Below are 22,899 nucleotides of genomic sequence, written 5' to 3'. Positions count from 1 at the left end.
ACTTGGATAGTCCACTGGGGGCCCTGGAGAGAAAGACATATGAACACAGTGGTTCCTTGGATTGCCCCAAGCTTGCTGGTCATTCCTCCAGCCTGTCAAAAACAGATGCTACTGCTGTTTTTGGTAACAAACCATGAATATTCACAAGCACATAAGTAGAGGGAAAAGTCCCCAATAAACTTGCAATCCCTAAAGCCGAGTTTCCTAACCTTGGAACTCCTAGCCACTTGGAACCTGGACTAGCTTCACTACTGAGCTACCTCCCCAGCCCCTTTTCATTTTGAGGCAGGGTCTCACTACGTTTCTGGAGCTGGTCTTGAACTTGCGATGCTCCTGCCTCAGCCTCCCAAGATGCTGGGGTTACAGGTGTGCACCACTGTGCCTAACTGGAACTATTGACATTTTGAAGTGGATAATTCTTTGTCATAATGGACTATTCTATATATTATAGGGTATTTAGCAATACCCTTGGCCTCTATTAAATCCACCCCCCACTCCACAGTAGCACTCACACAGTGAACAGCCAACAATGTCTCCAGATATTGCAGAATGTCCTCTGGGAGCAAAGTGGCTCCAGGCTGAGAACCACTGTCCTAAGGAATATCATAACAGTTAGTTTAAGTTTGGATATGCTTATTTTTCAGTACAACAGAATCTTGTTGCACATAGCCATCCACAATGGCTGTGGTTTAATGCTGCCCTTATGTATCTACTAAATAGGTTTTAGATGTCAGGTGATATTAAGTCAGAAACCAGATGCATCCAATTGTTTGATATGGCTACATGTCCCCGGGCCACATGGAAGAATATGTATTTTCTGCTCTCTCCAGTTATATCCAGGAAAGTTATTTGTCTTATGTTTATGTCCTTCTTACCTTAATCAGTGCCATTTTCCAAGCAGTTGAGTTTCAAGCAAGTGAGAAATAGGAAAAAGGGAGGACAGAACAAAAGGGAAGCAGAGAAAGAATTCACCCAACAAAAGAAATTGGTTCATTCATCTGGGTGCTTGTTTTGACTGGGTCGCCCCAGTTCAGAAATGCTGTAGATCACACCTCTGAGAAGAGTCAAGATGGTGGTAGAGCAAGCCCCAAACCAGAAATATGCTCATCTTTCATTATTATGTGCCACTTGGTACTATTTGGTAACGTAATCTCACTTTTTCTAATGCTTATTGTTTGATTTATATTTCACATTTATATATGTCATTGTTTTCTAAAAATATAACTAGAGTGTGATCTAAGGCTTTACTCAGTGAAGATGAGTAACCAGAAGCAAACTCTGCATGTCAGGTGTGGGAAAGAAGAAAGGAAGAGAGTTCTCTGGGTGTCAGTTACATGTGTTTGGAATCTGGTCCTTCTTATGTGGAGGAATAATGCTCCCAAAGCCAGGATTTCTAATTAGAAAAAGAGAGAAAGAGGAACTACGGACAGAGGACGATGAGTCAGGGCCGTGGTTGAGGAGCAACCACAGAGGCATGAAGAGAGCAAAAGGCTTTCCCTCCACAGCGCGGGTGGGCGGGGCACGGGTTCAGGACACGCCCCCTGGTGGGGTGCGGGGCGCTCCTTGAGGCACTTTCCTCTCCCACATGCTCCCTTCAGAACAGTACTGATTTGGTCAACATCATCAAACACATTTATAAGATAATGGTCCATATTGCAGGAAACCAGGGTACTGCTGGTATCCCCGGGTTCCTAGAGGAGAGAGCAGAGGGAGCAGGAGGGGACCTTATCAGAGAGGCTGTGGGGAGACAGGTGATTGATTAGTGAGGTCAGGCTGTAGTGAGCAGCAGGAGCAGGGAGCGCCTAAGGAAGAGGAAAGACAGCTAGACACGGCTTCAGAGTAAGAAGCACATGAGGTGGGCAGAGAGGGCTGTGTCACAGGAATAGAGCCTCAACAGAGCCCTTGATGAGCATCACAGCCCAGAAAGGCAGACCAGGGCAGAGACCAGCTGAATGTGGAGGGCAGGGTCTGTAGAACTGGGCCAGAAAGGACTGTTGCCTTAGCAGCACAGGGATCTAGAAAAGAACTTTTCTCCTCTTCTGAAGGGAACAGTGAAAAAGCAAAGTGGAACTTGGAGATGGATTAGGAAAACTGCTGTAAAAGTCTGCCTTCTGTGTGAAATCAAATCAAACTGAAATGAAGAATGATATTGTGTACATGTGGTAACCTATTGCTATATACTGGAAATCCCAGTGTCTCTATAGGAGGAAATAAAGGCTGCTTTGCACTCACCTTTGAAAGGTTAAGGTGTGTGAATCTTGTGAGTTATATCTAGAGACAGTTTTGTGATTTGCTGGCATAGAAGTCATTATCAAAACTAAGGATTATGTGTCTTGAAGAAAAGTCAAGAACAAGTTTGAAGCATGCAGCTCTCTAGGTGCCCCCGCAGCTCACCAATTCTGATGAAGTCCTGGAGCAACTGTGGATCTCAGCCACTAATCCTAGTTCCTCCTCCTCCTCCACCCCAATGCCTTCTCCCTCTGTGAAAGCTGGACTCAACTTGGATGCTGGTAACAGCATAGATTCTATGTCCTATCAACCAAAGATCATCTACACCAAATACCCCACTTTGTGCCCTCAAATCTTCTGTCTCTGACCTTTGCTGAGGCTGAGCACAGTAGTCTGGGGCTGAGAAAAACCCATCTTGCCCTGACCTCTGAATTTCTCTCATCCCATGGTTTGCTTGGTGATTCACTTTTTGTCCACAATGGCCGTCCACATGTCCTTACCCTCTTTCCTATCTGCCTCGGCTCTGGGCCATTCAGAAGTTTCATGTACTTCCTCCATCCAGCCTGCTACAAGGAGGCCACTGTCTCTGGATCTAAATCCTCTTCAGCCTCACTACAATTTGTTTTCCTTTCCTTTCTCCTGCTTTCTATCCTCTAGATTGAGCTTCTTCCTCTACAAACACCACATGGAAAGAGTGTGTCGTTACTCCCAGGCAGGTGGCTGGCCTGGCACAACTGCTAAAGCTGGTAGAAGTTGATACCACCTTAACGTGGATACCACCTGGCCCCCTATCATCCCACCTTACCACCATTCTCAAGATCACCTGTTTCGGACCGGGTGTAAGGGAATAGGAAAATGCCTTGCCCTTGAATCTAGAGTGCTAGGAATAGGCAGTGTTAAGAGTGGGTCTTCTGGATGTGCCTGGAAGGGGGTGGGAAATTTAGAGCCATGAGAGCCAGGACTGCACAAGAAGTTTTATTTTCCTCAGCACAGAGGTGCACAGTAGTCCCACTTTATTTCCAACTTTAGGACTGAACAGAAAAAAATCTCAGAAATATCTCCGAAGGAAAGAAAAGTGGGCAAAAACACAACCATGTAGAATAGACCCACCTTCTCAGGTAAGCAAACCAGGAAGCCCAGTGCTTACAGGGAATAGATCAGAGTTGGGGGTGTCATTATAGGGGGCATTACTGGGGAAGAAGGCAGGACCACAATGTAAACATCCATGAGCTATTCCAGGACACAGAGGACACCGAGGGGAAGGAAACCTCCTTCCTCATGCTGTTTCGGCCTGAAGCCCTAATGAAACAGGAGAGGGAAGTCTGTCCAGAACCTCAGGTAACCCAAGACTTCCTGTTAGGCACTTGCAGCAGGAATGGGGATGGGATGGAGGCAGAGCCACTTTGGACATGGGGAGTCACAGCTGTAGTAGATAGTGAGGTCAGTTACTGGAGGAGCTTGACATAATTTGCAGGGAAGAGTCCAAAGTGGCCGTGGCAACGTCCCCGCCACCAGCCCTCATCCACCATCTCAATGTCAGTAATGATGTCATCCGGATCAAAGGAAAGCTCATCACTTCCCTCTGGGGAGGAAATGGAGGGGATATTAGGATGGTCAAACAGGAATCCTGCCATCTCTCCCTGAACTTACTCCCAGGAAAGAGGCCTGGCCTTTGTCTTGGTGGCAAGACTGGGCCTTTCCCTGACCCCCAGAATCCATCCCCTTCCTGTGTATCAGAGGTCTCAGGCCACTCCCAACCTACCTCCTTGGTAGTCATACAGGGCAACAGCTGAGATCCCCATAGCCCCAGCCCCAGCTGGGCTGCCTGATGGTCCTGCATGATGAGAAATATACACATGGTCTCACCAACAAGGAGAAGGCAGAGACAGATCCTCCTGGGCAGTGGGGAAACGCATCCTCCTCTTCTTCCACACCTGACAAAACTGAGGAGTTGCTTCTCCCCCTAACCATACCCCACTCACCAGCCAGGGTGGAGGGAACACAGGGATCCTCAGGCTCCAGCACATCCTCATAGTCCCCCTCTGGATCATTATCCTGCTCCTGCTTGTCCATCTCCCCAACATCCTCATAGTCATTCTCAGGCTCAGGCTCTGCTTCATATATTGGCTCTTCCACCACCTGGAAGCCTTCTGGAGTTCTAGGAGGCAGAGCTGGGGGCTCCTCATAGTCCTGAGAAAAGACAATGTGGAGCAGGGTGACTTGCACTCACCAGGAGGAGTCAGTGGAGACCCCACCTGCACCACCACAGTCTGTCATCCATCTTCATCCTGCAACCTCCTTCCATACCCAGTCACTCAGAACACCTACCAAGAAACGACAGGAGGGGAATGTAAAAGGAATAAAGGCAGGAAAGTGCAAGGCAAGTCAGAGCCTTTGGAAGCCCAGGGAAACTCTGAAGCAAAAGCACATCGTTGGGATAGCATAAGATAAGAAGCTGTCCTAGTTTGTCCAGGATTGGGAATTTTCCAGAATGCAGGACTTTTCACCACTCAAACCAGAACTCCACCTGGGACTCCAGGTGAAGCAGGGTGTTTGGCCACCCTATGCAACCCACCTCCCTGGGGCAGAGAGTCCTCGGGGCCCTGCTTACCTCCGGGGGACTCTGCCTCATGGGCAGGGAAGGCACTGGGTGTTCTCTGCTAGTTCTCACAGGCTCGGGCTCTGGTGCTGGATGACTCTGTGCTGGAGGCCAGGCCTACGGAGAACGAGCACCCACCACCTTCACTCACAATCACCAGGCACACCCGTCCTGCTCTCTGCCAATCCAACTAGAACTCATTGCTCAAGATGAGCCCCAGCCTGAACTGGCTCCTTCCTCTTGGATGACTGGCTGCAGTGGCTGGTGGCCTGCCCTTCATTGTACTACATATATCTTAGTGTTCACTTGTTTGTTTTCTGATGTTTCTGACATACGAGTATCAACTACACAGATGACTGAATCTTCCTGGGGACAGGAACAGGACTCTGCCTACACAGGGAAGACCCAGGCCTTATTTTCTTGCCATCCTTTGGACCCCTCAGGTTCTGTCTGGGAAAGAGATTCCAGGCGAGGATCCTAGAGGGCCAGGCTCACCTCTGAGGAGATTTTCTTGGGCAATGGGGCGGGCGCTGCTGGCTCTTCTGCAGGAGCCACTGGCTGCTGAGCCTCTTGTCTCATCTTCACCACAGCCTTGCGCTCCTGTTGCTGCCTGGCCACCTGCTGTGCCTTCTCCTCTTCCTCCTGCTTCCTCTTCTCCTCAGCCATGGACTCAAATTTTGCCTTCAGCCCACGGGCACCACTGGAAGCTGTACACAGGCAAGAAGAATTAGGGTTGACATGGACGGGGAGTGGAGGAAAGGGTGGCGTTTGAATGAAGAAGAGGAATCAGTTTTAGATATCCAGAAGAGAAGATGGAGAGGGGACTCATGGAGGGAGAGAGAAAGAGGTGGTGATGGAGGAACAGAGGGGTACAGGAGGATGGTTTGGACTCAAAGCCCAGATTTCCATCTAGCCATTCGCTGTGACCTCAGACTCTTGTCCTTTCTAAATTATAAGCCTTGGTTCCCTCAGTAGCTCACTCTCCTCAAACATGTACGCCCTCTAGCCACCAGCATCTTCTGCCCATCCCAAGCTCCTACCCCTGCATACCCTTCCCAAGTACTTCTCCCTCCCTCTCTGCCCCCAGTTCCCTCCCTAATGCCACTCTATCACTTGACCTGGTTTTTCTAGGAGACAGATCTGGGAATATGAAGCTAGGGATCAAGCCTCCCTCAGATAACCTCTGCAGTTAAAGGCATGCAGGAGATAGACTGCGGAGGAGAAAGAGGAAGTTGAAGATCATAGAGGAAACTGAGACTCACCGGCTTCTACGGGTGTCGTCTTCTTATAAGCTGTGGTTGGGGCCTCCATCTCATTGAAGCCAACAGCACTCTGTAAATTGGGATAACAGTTTGTGCAGGTGGGGAGGGACAGGATGGCAGTGACTCAGAAGGCAGTACTGGAGATTGGGCCCACTGTAGGAAGTAGCCCTTAACCATGTGGGTCTTAACACTAGTACAAGGTCCTATTATTATTTTGTGGCAGAGAGAGTTCTAAACAGGTAGGTTTGGTGGCTCCCTTTGAAAGCTTAGTGTACTTTGGATCACATGTCTTGAGCCTAGAATGCAGCAGGGTCCCTGGCCAATGCAGAAGGAGCTAGTGCATGGAACAACAGTGACGTGGACTAGGAAGAGATAAAAAGGAGTGGGTTAAGCAATTCCAAGCAATCCACGAAACTGCACAACTAACACCACCTTTCCCTAGGATTCGTTTCTCCTCTGTCTCTCCTTGCTGCACTCCACTGTCTTCGCTTAAAGCTCAAACAGGTTGTGACCTCATGTCCATCAGATGCTGAAGGCAGTCAATGGGGAGGGCAGGATCCCAGCAGGACAGGCTCAGAGCACCAGCATCACTGTCCCAACCTTCTCCCCACTTTGCTTTGAACTCTTCTCTCTACTTCCCTACACGTAGGGGACCCTTCTCAGGACACTGGTGTTCTGGCGCGTTACCTTATCCACTCGGTCCTTCTGGATTCCATACTGACCACCAAAGCCCTTGGCGTAATCTGTGGGACAGGAAGTTCTGAGAGTCACTATAGGAGATTAAAATGCTGGAGTTAGGTGGGGAAATGGAGCCGTGGGAAGAAGGACCAGAAGACAGGAATGTGGGACACAGAGACACAAGAGGAAATGTGAGATTCGGAGGATAGAGAGAGGCATGGGTGGGAAAAGAGGGGAAAGGATGGGGGGAAAAGTTCAGAGAGAATGGAGAAGAGAGAAATGGAAACAGGGAAACAAAATTAAAGAAGTTTCAAAATAATGGGAAACAAAACAAACAAAAAAGGAAAAAACAAGGAGAGCTCTCCAGCTACCACTGCACGGATCCAGGGAAGAGAAAGACTGTGAGGCAGAAGGGGATGAGAGACACATAGCCAAGCCACTGTGTGGCCATCGCCCAGCCTGTCTCCACCCCTTCCCCAGTGACCCCTTCTCTTTGGCCTCCCTCCTCAGCTCTGCTCCTAATCTTGTGTTGTCTTCTCCACCCCTGCATGTCTCCCCTCCTCCACCCACTTACTCTCCACCCCACCCCACCTGTCTTCTCTGCACATCAGCCCCTCCACATCCGGGGCCCCTGGAGCCACTTCCAGACAGAATGGAAGGAGATCTCTGTCCTTCTCCGTGACCTCTCTCTTCTCAGCCCCAACTCACCTCTCTGGGACTCGTGTTTCTCCGTCTCTCCCTTGTAGTCATATCCCAGAGCTGCTTTGTCCCGTTTATCCGTCTCCACCCCATAACGGCCACCAAAGCCTCGAGAGTAGTCTAGGGTTGAAAGGGCAGTCTGTTAAATCTTAGAGACTTAAAATTCAAGGATAACTCTAGAATAAAGGAATCAAATAGTTTACTTTCAGACTGTTACAAGAAAAAAGAATGAAAGAAAACTTCATCAGTCTCATAGAAAGCAGTGAAGGGGACAGAGAGAACAAGCACACAGTAGAATTAAAGAGTGGGTAGTGGTAGTGGGCCGGGAGTCCTGGAGCAGGGACACTGGCAGCAGCTGTTGGGAGGTGAAGTCCGTGGAGGAGCCAGCCGGGCAGGTAGGCGAGGCGGGAGTGCAGGTCCTTACCTTTCTGAGATGTGTGTTTCTCCACTTCTCCTTTGTAATCAAAGCCCACTGCTGACTGCAGAGAAATGGACAGAGAACTGTTAGCGTCCGAACTGTCAGTTTTCCTCTCCCTGGCTTTCCGTTACTCTAGGTTCAGCCCCAAAGGTAGATTATGGGGGCTCAGGGCTGTGATGGGGCTTTAACCTAGAAACAGAATCCCGACAGGCTGGTGCCTGGCAGTGTTCTACCGAGCAGTGAGCACGGGCTCTGCACACAGACAGCTCTAGATCCAACCCCGCTTCCCCTATTCATAGTTGGTTAGCTTTAGACATGCTCCTTAATAGGACTGCGCACTGGTCTCTAATATAACATGAAGAGTAGAACACCTGCTTTACCCATCTCCACTATAAAATGCAAGAAAGGCTCCCTCTTCATTTAGAATAATATGACAAAAAATGGAACAAGGTATATACATGAGTCTGCATTGAGTCACTCTCTAAATTTAGTGTATTTCTTCCTGAGAAATCCTCACAAAACTAAAATCAGATAATACGTATAAAAGTACCTTGTAAACCAGTATGCACATGAAAGAGATATTTATCCTGTTCTTGGTTGGTTATACTTGCCTCTCTTCTTTCATAACTCAGCAGTGAAACACAAAGATGCAGATTTTGGTGGGGGTGGGAAAAACCGGGAGAATCTGGATCTGGGCTGACCCCAGAGCTGGATGAACTGTCCAGGGGACCTAACATCACCTGGGGGCTGCATCCCCATTGCACAGTAACTGGGAGTCTGTAAGCAAGTCTAGGTTTTGCATTTCACGAACTAATTAGTAAAGTGTCCTTTCTTTATTTACATGACACACACACTGTTCAGGTGATTTCCTTTGTGGCTTGTAAAGCAGACAATAAGAGATTAGGCAAAGACACACAGGAGGGGAGCCAAATGGAACAGGAAATTCCATCCTGTTTATAGAACATTACAAGCTATGCCATTTATGCCTTCAAAAATCACCTTCTGCATTTCCCTTTTCTTTAGAGCAGGTTTTGAACTTTCCAAGATGTGTTTTGGCTTTCCCCTGCCTCTCTCCACCATGTAGACAGTCAATATTCTAGCACTTAGTTTTATGAATTCAGTCTCACATAATTAACAAATGCTGGAAATTAGAACAATACAACTGAGTTAGCTTGAAGATGTCCTCTCTCTGTGCAGCTGCAGGGAGTGCTGTAGGGAAGAGACACCAGCCTGCACCATGAAATAAAAGCTCAAAGAATCTCATTTAATAAGGCATGGAACAGAGAGCTTCAATGAATTAGCAAATTTCCTCTCCTGTCCACCTTGTCATCCTGTAATTGTACTATACTGGTATATATATATATATATATATATATATATATATATATATATATATATATATATATATATATTTTTTTTTTTTTTTTTTTTTTTTTTTCTTTTAAACTACTGTTTGGTACAAAGGAATCTCTGTAAATACCCAGACTTCAGAGATTGAAGCTAAATCCTGTGAAAAGTACCCTTCACCTCTGAAAATCATTTCGATCCTAAATAATTGCTTTTCTAGATTATTTGTTGTCATGGTAATAATATTTAAGTTGACATCTCTGTTTTCCTGAAAGGCATGCATTTTTAGAAGGTTTTGATGTTAGGCCAAAAGAAGAGCTTGGGAAAATTTCTCTTCATGTGTATAGGTATAATAAAAACCAATGACTTGCTGGGCTCGGTGGGGCATGCCTGTAATCCCAGCAGCTTAGGAGGCTGAGACAGGAGAATCACAAGTTCAAAGCCAGCCTCAGCAATGGCTAGGCGCTGAACAACTCAATGAGACCATGTCTCTAAATAAAATAGAAAAATAGGACCGGGGATGTGGCTCAGTGATTGAATGCCCCTGAGTTCAATCCCTGGTACCAGTAAATAAATAAATAAAAGGACTGAGGATGTGGCTCATTGGTAAAGTGCCCCTGGGTTTAATCCCCAGTACCAGAAACCCAATCAAACAAATAAATTAAACATAAAATAAAGAAACAAAAACAAAACCAATGGCTTGAGGAATTCTTATTCAGAGAACTTGAGTCTTTGCCTCATTTATTTATTTTTTTGCAGTGATAGGAATGAAAAACCAGGCCTCACAAAGGCTGGGCAAGTGCTGTACCACTGTTATATCCAGCCCCTGCTGCATTTAAATGGATATCTTGGGGCTCAGCATGTGGCCTCCAACAGTGGCACCAAGGAACTTGCTGAGGGAGTTCATGGGGACTACACCTGTGATGGTGCCACACCCAAATAGTATCTACTGCCTCCAATAGTGTGGCCTACATTTATGGGCAAGTATCAGCAGGTCCCCCATGGTTTAAGGAGGACAGTGCGGGGAGCAAGTCACTGCTTACCTTGTCTGCCCTGTCCCTCTCAACTCCGAATTTGCCCCCAAAGCCTTTGGCAGCATCAGTCTGCGAAGAGTGCTTCTCCACCTCAGCAACATACTCATGGCCCACGGCACTCTGAGAACAATCAAGAATGGAAGGATGAAATGGTCAAAATGACCTTGAAACCATAGATACAGGGATGCAATATCCATTGCATGTCAGAACACCAGAAAGTCCACGCTGGATCAGTCCTGCAGCCTCTGAGAGTGGTGCTGAGGAGTACGGGATGAGGGCAGGGGGCCTTTCCTGGCCTTGCACATCCCTGATTCTTCCCTGTACCACCAGGGAGCCATCACCTAGAAGACTCCTGGAGGCTGGGCAGGGAGCCAGAGGACAGAGCTGGGTAGGAGGAGCAGTGTTCAAACCAGAAACAAAAAGATCTAAAACAAGGGCCTTGTGCATCAAAACAATAATGAAGTAAATTCTTAACTTTTCTCCAACATTTAATGTGTAATATATGTACAAAAAGATCACTAAATATACAGTAAAGAAATAATAAAAGAAGTTGAACAAAGACATAATATATAGACATTTAAAATAAATAAATGATTCTAAAACCTATTTTCCCCTTCTCCTCTTGTGCACACTTGTGGGAGACCAACCTCCCATGTGATTGAGTTAACTCCCCTATTGGGTGATGTGGCGTCAGGCACCCATGCTGCTAGACTGTCCCGCTCTTCTAGGGTTCGAGTGACTGTCTTCGTGCCCAGGCTGTGTCTTCCTACAGCCCCATGGGTGGAGCTATGCTCACTTCTTCTTTTGTAATATAACCCCTGGCCCTGTTTAGGATAGAATCTTCCATGGAAGTGCCTGTGTGTGTCCCCTTCTCTTACTGTGTCCTTGGGTGTGGCCTACCCAGATGTCAGTTAACCTGCTGACAGTGGACATCATGAAGATAGACTCAGCCCCCTGAAATCTGACCCCTGGCCTCATTTGAATAGCTTCTCCTCAATAAAAGGGGTCAGCACATGCTCTCTCTCTTTCCCTGCGGACCCTTAAGTTCAGAGGAGCCATCACAGCAACCCCAAAGAAAAAGGTATTTGTGTCTCTTGTGTGGTTATTTTGTGCAGCCCAATTAGCCCAGTTTAACTGGAGTGAACCCTGTGTGTTTTAGTCGCGAACAGAAACCCGGCACACCCTCTCTTGTTGATGCAGGAGTGACAGTGTGCCTCTGGCTGCCATTCTAATATTTGGCCTCTATTTTCCACTATCCTATCTTAGGTGTTAAGATCAGGAAAAAAATGATAAAAATTACATGCAGACATTCTATTTTTTAAAGCCTAAGTGGGAACTGTACTTTTGAACAAATTTAAACCATGAAACCAACAAATTAGTCTATTTTATTTTATTTTTTTAAAAACAAATCTCTCCCTTGCAACTCACCTTGTCCATTCGGTCTCTTTCCACTCCAAACCGACCACCATAGCCATGGGACGCTTTGGGCCCTGATTCCATTTCTTTTTTCTTGAGAACATCATGCTCCTCCGACACTTTGCTCCTCAGCTGGTGAATGCTGGAAGCAACCACATGATCGAGATTCACCCAGCATAGGGAGATCAGTGAACCCATCCTCCCAGAAAAGTGGAAATCCTGAGGTCTGTTTATTTGTATCAATGACCCGAGTCCTCAAAATATGCTAGTGATGGGTCTGGCAGTAAGAGATCAGTCTGACCTGTGCACAATACCCTGATTTAAACTCTCAGAAGCTCTCAGACTATTTCCTATAGTCTGTTATTTTGCTTATTAAAATAAGCTTCTGATCTTTAGTATCATTTTTTTTCATGTTCTTGAGCCTTAGATGATGATGGTGTCTATATTGTAATAACTGAGATGTCATCTTCCTCTCTGATTGGACCTACTTTCTGTCAATTAAGTGATCCATCTCAAGAAGCATAAAAATATTCATTGAAACATTGTGCACAACAGCAAAACAGCAAGAAAGTACATGACCAATAACTAAAAAATAGTTTAGAAAATTGAAACGTTAAGCTTCAATAGCATACTGGAAATCATTAAAAATGGTGCTTATAAAAGTGCAGCATTGGGTAAATTTATTTATACATTAGTATTGTGTGAATGTTTTTGTCAAGAATCAACATCTTCTGACCCTCTTCTCCCCATGCCAGATAATTCCTGAGAAAACTAATACTAAACAAAAAAAAATAATAATAATATCCATTTATCCTTAACTGTTATAACAGTTTAGGGTTCAAATGATAGATTTGGGACACCCAGGGATTTGCCCCATCCCTAAGAGCAAGTGACATCCAGGGAGCCATCCTGTCTCTCCCTGAACACTCACTTCCATCTTTATAATGAAGGTGGCTGCAACACTTCAGAGGGTGGACATTCACCTTGGCCAATGGGTTTGGCCTGAGCATATGAAGCCATAGATCAGCACCAGCACCCTTAAGTGACAACAAGGACTAATATATACTTGGGGCACATACAGGAACCCCTGGGGATTTTTAGAAACATTTGGGCAAGAGAACTCTAGGTAAGAAATTTGACCTTCTGCAGCAAGCAATGAAGATTTGAGGTATTGAGAGTGATGTCCCTGGTCCTTCACAAGCTCAGGACAAGAAGACACATTGGTTATAGGCAGAATGGCCATCTCACCGTGGAAATGCTCTTCTTTCATGGAAGAATAGATCCATCTGGTGGCCTTGTGGGATAATCCAGTGAAGGTCTTTTAAAAAAGCCTTTTCAGCTTTAGCCACAGTTAATTTTAGAAAGCTGGCTATAAACCAGATGAAATTAATCTAAGTGCTGGAAGAACCCTCTGTTCCCATGCCTCCTTTAAACCCTCTGGCAGCGTGACGGCAGAGGTCCCATGTTACTAGTTCAACAACACCAATGCTTTAGAACCTACTGTGTCAGAAAAGCTGTGGGATCCAAGAACAATTAAATCACCCTCCTGTGCTTCCCAACTGAAAGACTCAGATGAAGAATGAAGACAATGGGGCCAAACATTGCTTTCAATTAAGAAATATCTACTACGTTTTAATGAGCTTAGTGATTATTAAGAAGATCATAACTACATTACGTTGAAACAAGTTTTAAAAAAGGGATTAGAAAAATGATATTAAGAAACACCCACTTAATAGAAGACAGTGGCTAGCCAGGAGATTATGCCAATCAACAGATCATATCATTTGAATTAAAATATGACCAGAGGAAAATAACAACTTTTTATTAACCTATTTAGGATATAGCTGAATCCATTCTGAATAGGTCTTGATATAGCATTCCTTTATTCAATGATTATTAATTAAACAATTTTTGAGTGTGAGGTGCTGTTAGGTTCTGAGGACACAAAGATGATTAATGTATGGAAATACTGGGTCAGGTGCAAGAGTAGAGAGGAAAAATTATAATTCAATAACTCAATATGCCAAGTACATCTAAGAAACTTTTGACACACTCTCAGATATCCATTTAAAAATTTCAACTATGTTACATTAATAAAGCAATGAAGTTCATGGGAACCAAGCAAAATCCAGGACTTCAAAGATGAACTAAGAGAAAGGACAGAGCTTTGTTTTTTGGTTTTTTTTTAAACAAAATTAAAAGCACAAAGGTGAGTGGTTCTGTATGTATACTATGTTACTATATATTCTGTGATCATGTATGAAGGAATATCCATAAACAAAAATCTACTAGAACTATTAAATGACTTTGGCCATATCACAGGATACAAGGTAACTATGTCAAAATCAAGTTATTTCTTGGGCTGGGGATGTGGCTCAAGCGGTAGCACGCTCGCCTGGCATGCGTGCAGCCTGGGTCGATCCTCAGCACCACATACAAACAAAGATGTTGTGCCCACCAAAAACTAAAAAAAAAATAAATAAATATTAAAATTCTCTCTTTCTCTCTCTCTTAAAAAAAATCAAGTTATTTCTATATACTAGCCATGGACACTTGGAAATTCAAAGCTAAAAATAAATATAATTATAGCCACATGAAATAATATGAAATATTTTAGGATAAATTTAAGAAGAAAGCGGGGCACAGTGGCACACACCAGTAATCCCAGAGACTCAGGAGGCTGACGCAGGAGGATTACAAATTCAAGGCCAACCTCAGCAATTTAGTGAGGCCCTAAGCAACCTAGCAAGACACTGTCTCCACAATCAATCAATCAATCAGGCCTGAGATGTATTTCAGTGATAAAATGCCTCTGGTTCAATCCCTAGAACAACAACAACAACAAAATTCCGCCCACAGAGTCAGACTGAGCTGAATTCAAATTATTATTTGTACATCCTTGGACAAACTATTAAACATCTAAACCTCTCTATTTACTTCTCTGTGAAATCAGGATAACAGCATGATCTATGATATAGTGTTGTTTGGGAAACGCATTTTGCATGACACGTAACAGTTAATAAGTGTTGCCATGATTCTTAGGCCATAGCTGTGGCTCTTCATAGCATTCCTGTGAGGTAAACAGGGATGGTCTATTATTCCCAGTCACAAGGGGGAATAGAGACAGAGTGGTGACATAATTCTCTTCAATGCCCCGAGTCCCTTGGTAGCAGAGCAGGGAACAGTCCCTAGATCTTCAGGCTGCTTGTTTAGTACTCTTGGTACCACATCATTCTACGTTGCCAGTTGGAATAAAATGTCAGGGCATGACAAAGTGGACAGTGCTCCCGAGGCAGTGAGGATGGGACCTGACAACCAGACAGGTCTCAGGAAGCACCAGGAGCTGTGTCTGGTGTCATGCTGCTCAGGGTGCAGTGCACAAGCCCAACCACTTCTCTTCCACCATGAAATAAGAATAAAAATTGGGAGTATGTATTTAGAACCTTTCATAGCAATTTAACATAGCAATCAGATCTGTCAAATCTAAAAATTAAAATTGTGCTTTTTTCGAGGCTGGGGTTGTGGCTCAGCGGTAGAGTGCTCGCCTAGCAGGCGTGGGGCCCTGTGTTCGATCCTCAGCACTACATAAAAATAAATGAATGGAATAAAGGTATTGTATCCAACTACAGCTAAAAACATATTTTAAAAATTGTACTTTTTTTTTCATGTCATTTTTTTCATTTTACAAAAATATCAGTCTGTGACAAATTTGAAAACAAGAGCAGACTAAAACCTGGTTCTTTCCCAAAGATAGTCTAAGAAACTCTTGTCTGGGAGTAGTGAGAATCCTTAGTGGTCAAGAGAAGAGACACCAAAATAGATTAGTGGGCAAGAGTGGAGAGGAAGGTGGAAAGGGCCACAGACTTTGGAAATCAGGCAGTTTCTTTATATAAAAGTTGGGGGACAGAGAGGAGCATTTGAGCTATTTTCTGAATTACCAAACCACTTCTTAAACTAAAGTTATTGAAGACAGACCTAAAAAGAAACACCGTGGCGTGGGAGATGGTGGTGAGATAGTGAGAACCAGCCACTTCCTCTTCCTGCTTTGAGTCATGTAAGCGCACAGTTACTCTTGGACTGAACCCCCCAAATCCCCCAGCTCCAAAGGCCTCAGTGATTCCCATCAGACAGTGAAGGTAGGCTTAGAGCACATAAGCCACAGAGAACCAGAGGGTTAGACACTGTATACTGGAATGTCCTCTAGAGGTCTTTTTTTGTCCAAATGAGAAAACTGACTATCAGAGAGGATAAGAGAGAGTCACCAGGCCTGTTACCAACAAAGATCAGGCTTTTGTAACTTGGTAGCCTGGATAAATGGGAGGTGAGTAAGTTTTTGTGGAAATATATCTAACATTTATTGCATTAGGTATAGATCCAGCTAGGTTAACAAGACATATGCATGGTTACCACATTGTATGACTTCAGTGGACGTCAGACAAAGTGATGTATTCAGTGAAGCTACAACTGCTTCCAGAATTGCCTGGTTTGTTTAAGAATGACATTCATTATAGCTTTGTAATTCAAAGCTATAATGTCTGCTTGTACAATCATGCACAGTACTGAATATTCTCAAACCACATAAACAAGTGCCAAGTTTTCTTAGTGTATTGCTTGAGTAACAAGGTCATCCACTGACATTTTTTGTTTTTCAGTGCTGGGAATTGAACCCTGGGCCTTGTGGATGCTAGACAAATGTTCTACCCACTCACACTTTTCTAAATCTAGGGGAAATGAGATTAAAACATTGCTACTAGATTGGGGGGGGGGATTAAAATGGAGTTGACAAAATTAATTTTGCCATTTTGTATGTAGTCGTTGGTTCTTTTTATTGTTGCTCTTGTTATGCTCTTTGTTGTGTTTACTTTGCCACTGGCCTTTGACACTCTATTCCTACCCAAAGCAGACAGTCCTGGTTAGATGGATCTGAATAATCCATGAAGGGAGGGGCTCTCTCAATCCTAATACACAATACATCCCACAGGAGCCTCTGGATATGTTCCCACGTTCCTTCTCTCTTCTGGTATCTTAATAGTAAAAGTGAATATTAGGCTATCACAATCCGTAAAAGGTCATTGCTAAAATAGTTTTAATCATTACGTTTTTCCTATCACTCTTCTTTGTGTTACTAAACATGAGGCTTCTCACTTGTGCCAGGTAGACAAGTACAAATGTGTATTTTAAGTTATTTGGGCCAACCCTGGAAGCTCATATTGTCTTTTTAAATTTATTCTGAATTCTTCACCTTGATTTTACTGACTCCTTCTTAGCCCATCTGAACTCACCCTCTATTCTAAGTACACATTTATATTTATGTGAAGAGACAGATTGGTGATAACTAGATACCTAATGGGTAGTAGGAGGTAGAGAGACACTTCCTCTCTGAATCCCTGATGCCTGACTGAAGGAAGGCCGTTACTACAACAGACTCCCCTGGAGGAAGTAGCAGGGTCTTAGGTATAAAAGACTAATTATAAGGTCAGGGGGACAAGAGGAAAGAAATGAAATACACAATGACACATATAGAGACACACAAAGAATCTACAAAAAAAGGAAAAAACAAAAAAACTCCAAAAAACCCAAATATACACAGACATAAACTGGAGCAGTGGTGCACGACGGTAATCCCAGCTATTGGGAAGCTGATGGAGGAGGATCACAAGTTCAAGACCAGCCTTGGACACATAGCAAGAACCTGTCTCAAAATTAAAATTTTAAAAAAGGGTTGGAATGTAGGTCAGTGGCAGAGCTCTTGCCTAAAATATGCAAAGCCCTGGGTTCTAATCCCCACTACTACAAAAAATAAATAAGCAAAATTAACAACAACAAAAAAACCCACATACACAGACATGAACTATTTTTTTCCCTCCCACATATTCCCCAGAGTTACTGAGATTGCTTTGAGCTCTTCACAAAATCCCCTTCCCTCTCCCAGTCCATTTGGCACCTACTTGATGTGCTCTTTGCGTCCAGAGCCCTCGATGGTCTTGGCTCCCCATCGTTGCTCCTTCTCAGAGATGTCATTCTACAAAAGAGCATTCAACAGAAGTGTTGGTGGGAAATGTGCCATGCCAAGAGGAGACACCCACACTGCTACAAAGACCTCCCAGTTCCCTGTATCCGCTGCCTTCTTCGGTCAGGGTATCCCTACTACGTCTGGCCCCATGTAAAATTTAAACTGTTGAGTTTTGAAACCTTTATTCTTACTCTGCCTCCTTTGCCTGTTCTTCTTCAAGTCTCCTACAACATTTCAACCCACCTGTATCACACGGTTCTGACCCAAATCCTGGATCCTAGGCCAAAGGAGACTAGGTCTACCTGCTCCTCAACTTTAGCTTGGCCCATCAACCACACTGCAAAACCCATTCACACCTGTCTCCTTCCACCCTTCACACCAGCTATCAAACATGCCCTACTCATCCACCTGCTGTTCCACTGATCCTTCCCACTGTGAGGACTCAGTCCCACATCGTCCTTTTCTAAGTCTTCTCAAAGGTCGGAGAGTGGCTCACATGCATGCTCATCCCTCACCCTCTTAATCGTTCAAGAAAAACTACTTTCAAACTCACCACAAAGTCAGGGTCTGTGTCCCAGTCATCACCCTGGGTCTCCACGGAAACAGATACATCATGACCCACTACAGACTTCCACATCTGAAGGTGACAGAAAATGGGAATAATTGAGGATAAAAAAGAATCAGGAGAAGGAAAGACAAAAAGTCAATATTAAATAGCCCACCAACCTAGGTGCCCTAAACAGATGAATGGATAAAGAAAATGTGGTATATATACACAATGAAATATTACTCAGCCATAAAGAAGAATGAAATTATGGCATTTGCCAGTAAGAGGATGGAATTGGAGACAATCATGATGAGTGAAATAAGCCAGTCCCCCAAAAATCAAAGGCAGAGGGGCTGGGATTGTGGCTCAGTGGTAGAGTGCTCGCCTAGCACAGGTGGGACCCGGGTTCGATCCACAGTACCACATAAAAAATAAAGGCATTGTGTTGTGTCCATCTACACCTAAAAAATAAGTATTTTTTTAAAAAAAAATTTTAAAAATCAAAGGCAGAGTGTTCTCTCTAATATGTGGCTGCTAACTTACAACAAGGGAGGGGAAGACTAGAAGTTCATTGGACTAGAAAAAGGGGAATGAAAGGATGGGAGGGGGAATGGGAATAGAAAAGACAATAGAATGAATTGGGCATATCTTTCCTATCCTTATACACAGACCTAAGCTGGAGCTTATGTCTTACATGACCAGTGTAACTCAGCATCATATATTAACCACAATAATGGGGATCCTAGTTGGAACAAGGTATACTTATTCTATGTATGTATAATATGTCAAAAAATACTCTACTGTCATGTATATCTAGAAAGAACAAATTAAAAAAAAGTTTTAAAAAGCCCAATGTTGGAGCTGGGGTTGTGTGGGTCAGCAGTAGAGCGCTCACCTAACACATATGAGGCTCTGGGTTTAATAAAAATAAAATAAAGGTATTATGTCCAACTAGAACTAAAAAAATAAACATTTTTTTAAAAAAATCCCAATGTTTCCTGCCATTCTTTTCCTAGAAGAAAATAGGAGCTAAGACAAAGCAGATGAAAGTTTTAGGAAGGTACTTCTGTGCAGGTAGAGGATATGGGGTTTATTTAAGACAAGCTAACGTGGCTTGGGCTCACCTTCTCTGGAGAGAAATTCTCATGGGTGTAGGTAACATTAAATGTCCTGGGTGTCAAAACAGCTGGACTCTTCACTTGTGTCCAGAGGTCAGCCAGGCAGTGGCTTACAGAGTGGTAATCAGTGAGGGAAGCTATGACATCCATCAAATTATGCTGCCATTTCACTCTGATATCTACATGACTCCTTTCACACGACCCAAACATAAACTAGTCCAGCTCCTGGAGAAATGAAAATCTTGTGTCTACAACCTGATTAATTAATTATTTTGAGAATTTTTTTTCTACCATCAATGCAAGAGCTGTGCTGAGACTGGTCACTGCACAGCTGTGGGTAGTCAGAAGGGTCAAGCAGCTGGAATTCCTGTATTGAACAATGCATGGGGAAGCACTATTTACTGGGAATAAATCTTTACTACTCAGTTTTAAAAAAAGTTTGATAATATTTCTAAAGAATATAAGGGATTCAAAATTAGCGTGTAATAAATCCTTTATCTTAAACATTAGGAGATATTTGATTTTTATCAACTAAATAACCATGAAAGAGATAATCTGGAGAAGACTAGTTTGAAAGGATTCCAAGGTGTTGTTCTGCGGGGGCAGCCCCAGTGTACCCTTGAGCCTTGCCAACTGTGCTGGAGGAAGAGCTAGAGTTGCTCTGCATTTGTGGGCTCCTGGATCTTGGTGTGAAGAGGTCATAATAGACAACGTCCACCTGCTCTGGTGGCCACTGAGGTTTCTTGACCCTCTTGTTAGCTGGCAACTTCCCTGCCCATCCTTCCCTTTTCAGACACCTCTTCCCACTGGTGGCCTCCCCCCGCGCCTCTTCACTGTCTCTCTTTACAACTGACCACTCCTAGAGCTCTCCTGTCTCTCCACCTCTACCTTCAGACTCTCCAGCTTCTGTGTCCACTTGGAAACATCATCCTTCTCTTTGAAAACCTGCTCAGGGGAAATTCCAGATAGTGTGGCTATAGAATTGCCACAGGGGAGACTGGAAATGAGAGAATGAGTCATCCTAGCTGCGGGATGTGTCACCACCAAGAGCGGCTAGGCCTTCCCTGCTGGGGCAACAGCTGTGGATGAGGGGTGGGGACAGGTAAACAAGATCTGTCATCCTACATTCTTATAATTCCTATGGCTGGTTCCTGGGCTGCTCTGCAACAAAAGGACCTCACATAGAAAACTGAAAGGAGAAGTCTCTGAAATATTCATGAGTAATAAGGAAGCAGTGAGGACCGATAGTCTCCTCCTCTTTCCCCCTCCTCTGAGGCCTCACCCTGACTCTCATCACCCTCCCACCTTCAGCCATTTTTCACTTTTTGATTGTAGATGCACACAAAACCTTTACTTATGTATGTAAGTATGTAGGTATGTGTTTTTATGTGGCACTGAGGATTGAACCTAGTGCCTCACTCATGCTAGGCCAGTGCTCTACAACTGAGCCACACCCTCAGCTCCATTGAAATAAAGTTTCTGATACAGAGACAACTTAATATCCTTTCCCTACTGCCCAGAAATCAGAAAGATAGGAGTTGCTATATAGAAGTGGGAGTCTAGGGTGAGCTAGTGAGACATGGAGCCCAGGCATGGTCGAAGCTTCACTGTGAGGCTCTTACAGTAGCATCAGTGAAGCACACGGACAATGGCAAGGGAATCACCATAGAGGACGTACAGGGGGCTGGACTAGGAAATTCACAGAGAGGATCTTAAATAATCTGGCAAACAACGGATTATTTCTGATTTCCTCCAAGGGAAAATAAACCCAGGGTTTAACCTAGGTAATGTGTAAAGTCCCCTTTGTTTCTGACACTCTGGGGTTCTGGGATCATAATCATAGAAACCAGCCTCAGCTGATCAGTCACCCTGCACTTGGCCCCATCAGCACTCGGTTCTCAGCACTAGTGTGCACTAGTGACTACTTCCTGATCTGTTACGTTTCCTCTGTGGGTTTCGTCTACCCACTAAACCATGGACTCTTCAAGTACAGTCTTTGTCTCCATCACCTGTGGATCCCCCTTCCAATTCAGTTTCTAGAAGCTGCAGCCCTTAGCGTGGCTTTGGATTGTCAGCAGAAACACTTTGCTGGGTCTGGGTCTTATTGGCTCCTGAAATCTGCTTCCTGGGCTGAAACCTTTCCCTTCTCTTTGCACACCCAGGTGCTCATTCTCCACCACCAGTGCACCCAGGCCTTCTGGCCATCAAAGTTTAACAGTAACCTTGTCCCTCAACAAGAACTGAGCACCAGGTAGATTCATCTTCCATTCTTGCCCTGTGTTCCCCAAGTCTCCCACCATTCGCTCAGAATACCCACCTCCACCAGCACAAGCGTTTGATCTGAGCTCCGGGCTCCTCACGTCCACACCCGGCGCCCTCTCTGAATGCTATAGCTTCAGGGTAAGAAACTGAGTGGCTGCTTCAGTTCCGTATTCAGGTTTCCTGTCATTTCCTGTCACCCTGTCCTCACAGCTACTTCCTGAAGTTTGAGTCAGTTCCTTCTGCTTTAGGCACTTAAATTAAAAGAGTTAAATTCTTTGGTCTTTTGCAAGGTTTTGAGGATCATGAGGCAATCACAAAAAATGCTGTTTTCATTCCAAGTTTGTAATCTCATCAGAGAAACAGACATTGAGCTGGAAAACCCATCAGGGAATGTCGTAGATCAGCATTTGTCCTGCATAGGTGGGCAGCTGCATTTGCAGTAGTAAAAGAATTCAGAGCATTTGATGTAGGCTGTAGTAACCAAGAAAGCCCTAAAGGGAAAAGTGATTTATATGTAGATTTTGAAGAGTTAAGATTTAAAAACTAACTCACTTCTGCATTACCCACAGCACTTCAAAGCGAGACCTATATAGTCCATGTCTAAATAAGAATTCATCAATTGACAGGAGAGAATAACTAACGAGGGGCAAGTCAAAGCATGGAGGGAGAAAGATTCCTGGTTGTTTGGGGGGCTGTGTGGAGTCGGAGCTCACCAGGAGGATTTGGTTTCAGAGAGAATTCTGAAAGAACCAGGTGGTATCATCTGATGGTAGGACTGTGCATCCAGATCAGCTGTCCTTCCCTTTCCTCTTGAAGTCACACTTGCTCAGGTAACTTGTTCTAATGAAGTGTATCCTTTTCTATTTCAAGATCACTGCAAGTTTTGCTATGTTTTTTCTCTCATTGCCTGTCAAGGCAATCTACAATTCCCCAGAGTGGCTCCTTGGGCAGCCCGGTGAGTGGGGGGGCTGACAATGACAACATGAGTAGAATCCCAGTCATTGTGGGACTTCAAAAAATAACCCTTTGTTGTTTAACCACCGAGAAGTGGCGGGTGTTTATTATTGTATCCAATCTAGCCTCTCCTAAACTTGCTCACAGGTCATGGACTCCCCAAGGGGCCCAAGCAGGACTGGAATTGGTCCCCCATAGAGAAAAGGGCATCTCTGAATAAGGGGCAGAAAGTTTCTAAAGTCACTTCCAAATCTGAGATAAACTGGGTAGTTTTATTCATTTGTTCTCTCGTATTTATCATGGGGGCATGGAAACTATTTTAA

The 22,899-nt window shown here is 44.4% G+C and overlaps 1 protein-coding gene across 2 annotated transcripts; it reads right to left on the bottom strand.

Annotated features, from left to right (window-relative positions):
• Positions 1–3,191: 3,191 nt before the first annotated feature.
• On the bottom strand, positions 3,192–21,785 carry Hcls1 (hematopoietic cell-specific Lyn substrate 1). Of its 2 annotated transcripts, XM_027935990.3 has the most exons (15): positions 21,678–21,746; positions 19,367–19,585; positions 18,249–18,332; positions 17,631–17,704; positions 11,695–11,824; positions 10,276–10,386; positions 7,892–7,946; positions 7,477–7,587; positions 6,778–6,833; positions 6,091–6,160; positions 5,324–5,535; positions 4,841–4,945; positions 4,212–4,419; positions 3,992–4,063; positions 3,192–3,811 (listed from the first exon to the last, which is right to left on the bottom strand). In XM_027935990.3, exons 2-15 carry the CDS (start codon positions 19,568–19,570, stop codon positions 3,675–3,677), a joined length of 1,629 nt encoding a protein of 542 aa, XP_027791791.1. In that variant the 5' UTR covers positions 19,571–19,585; positions 21,678–21,746; the 3' UTR covers positions 3,192–3,674. The 2 variants fall into 2 exon arrangements, with proteins under 2 accessions (XP_027791791.1, XP_027791792.1); XM_027935991.2 differs by lacking the exon at positions 19,367–19,585 and having other exon boundaries at positions 21,678–21,785.
• Between the last annotated feature and the right edge of the window lie 1,114 nt (positions 21,786–22,899).

The sequence above is a fragment of the Marmota flaviventris genome, chromosome 8 (genome assembly GCF_047511675.1).
Source record: "Marmota flaviventris isolate mMarFla1 chromosome 8, mMarFla1.hap1, whole genome shotgun sequence".
Lineage (NCBI taxonomy): Eukaryota > Metazoa > Chordata > Mammalia > Rodentia > Sciuridae > Marmota > Marmota flaviventris.
This window is presented reverse-complemented; position numbering and strand designations above follow the sequence as displayed.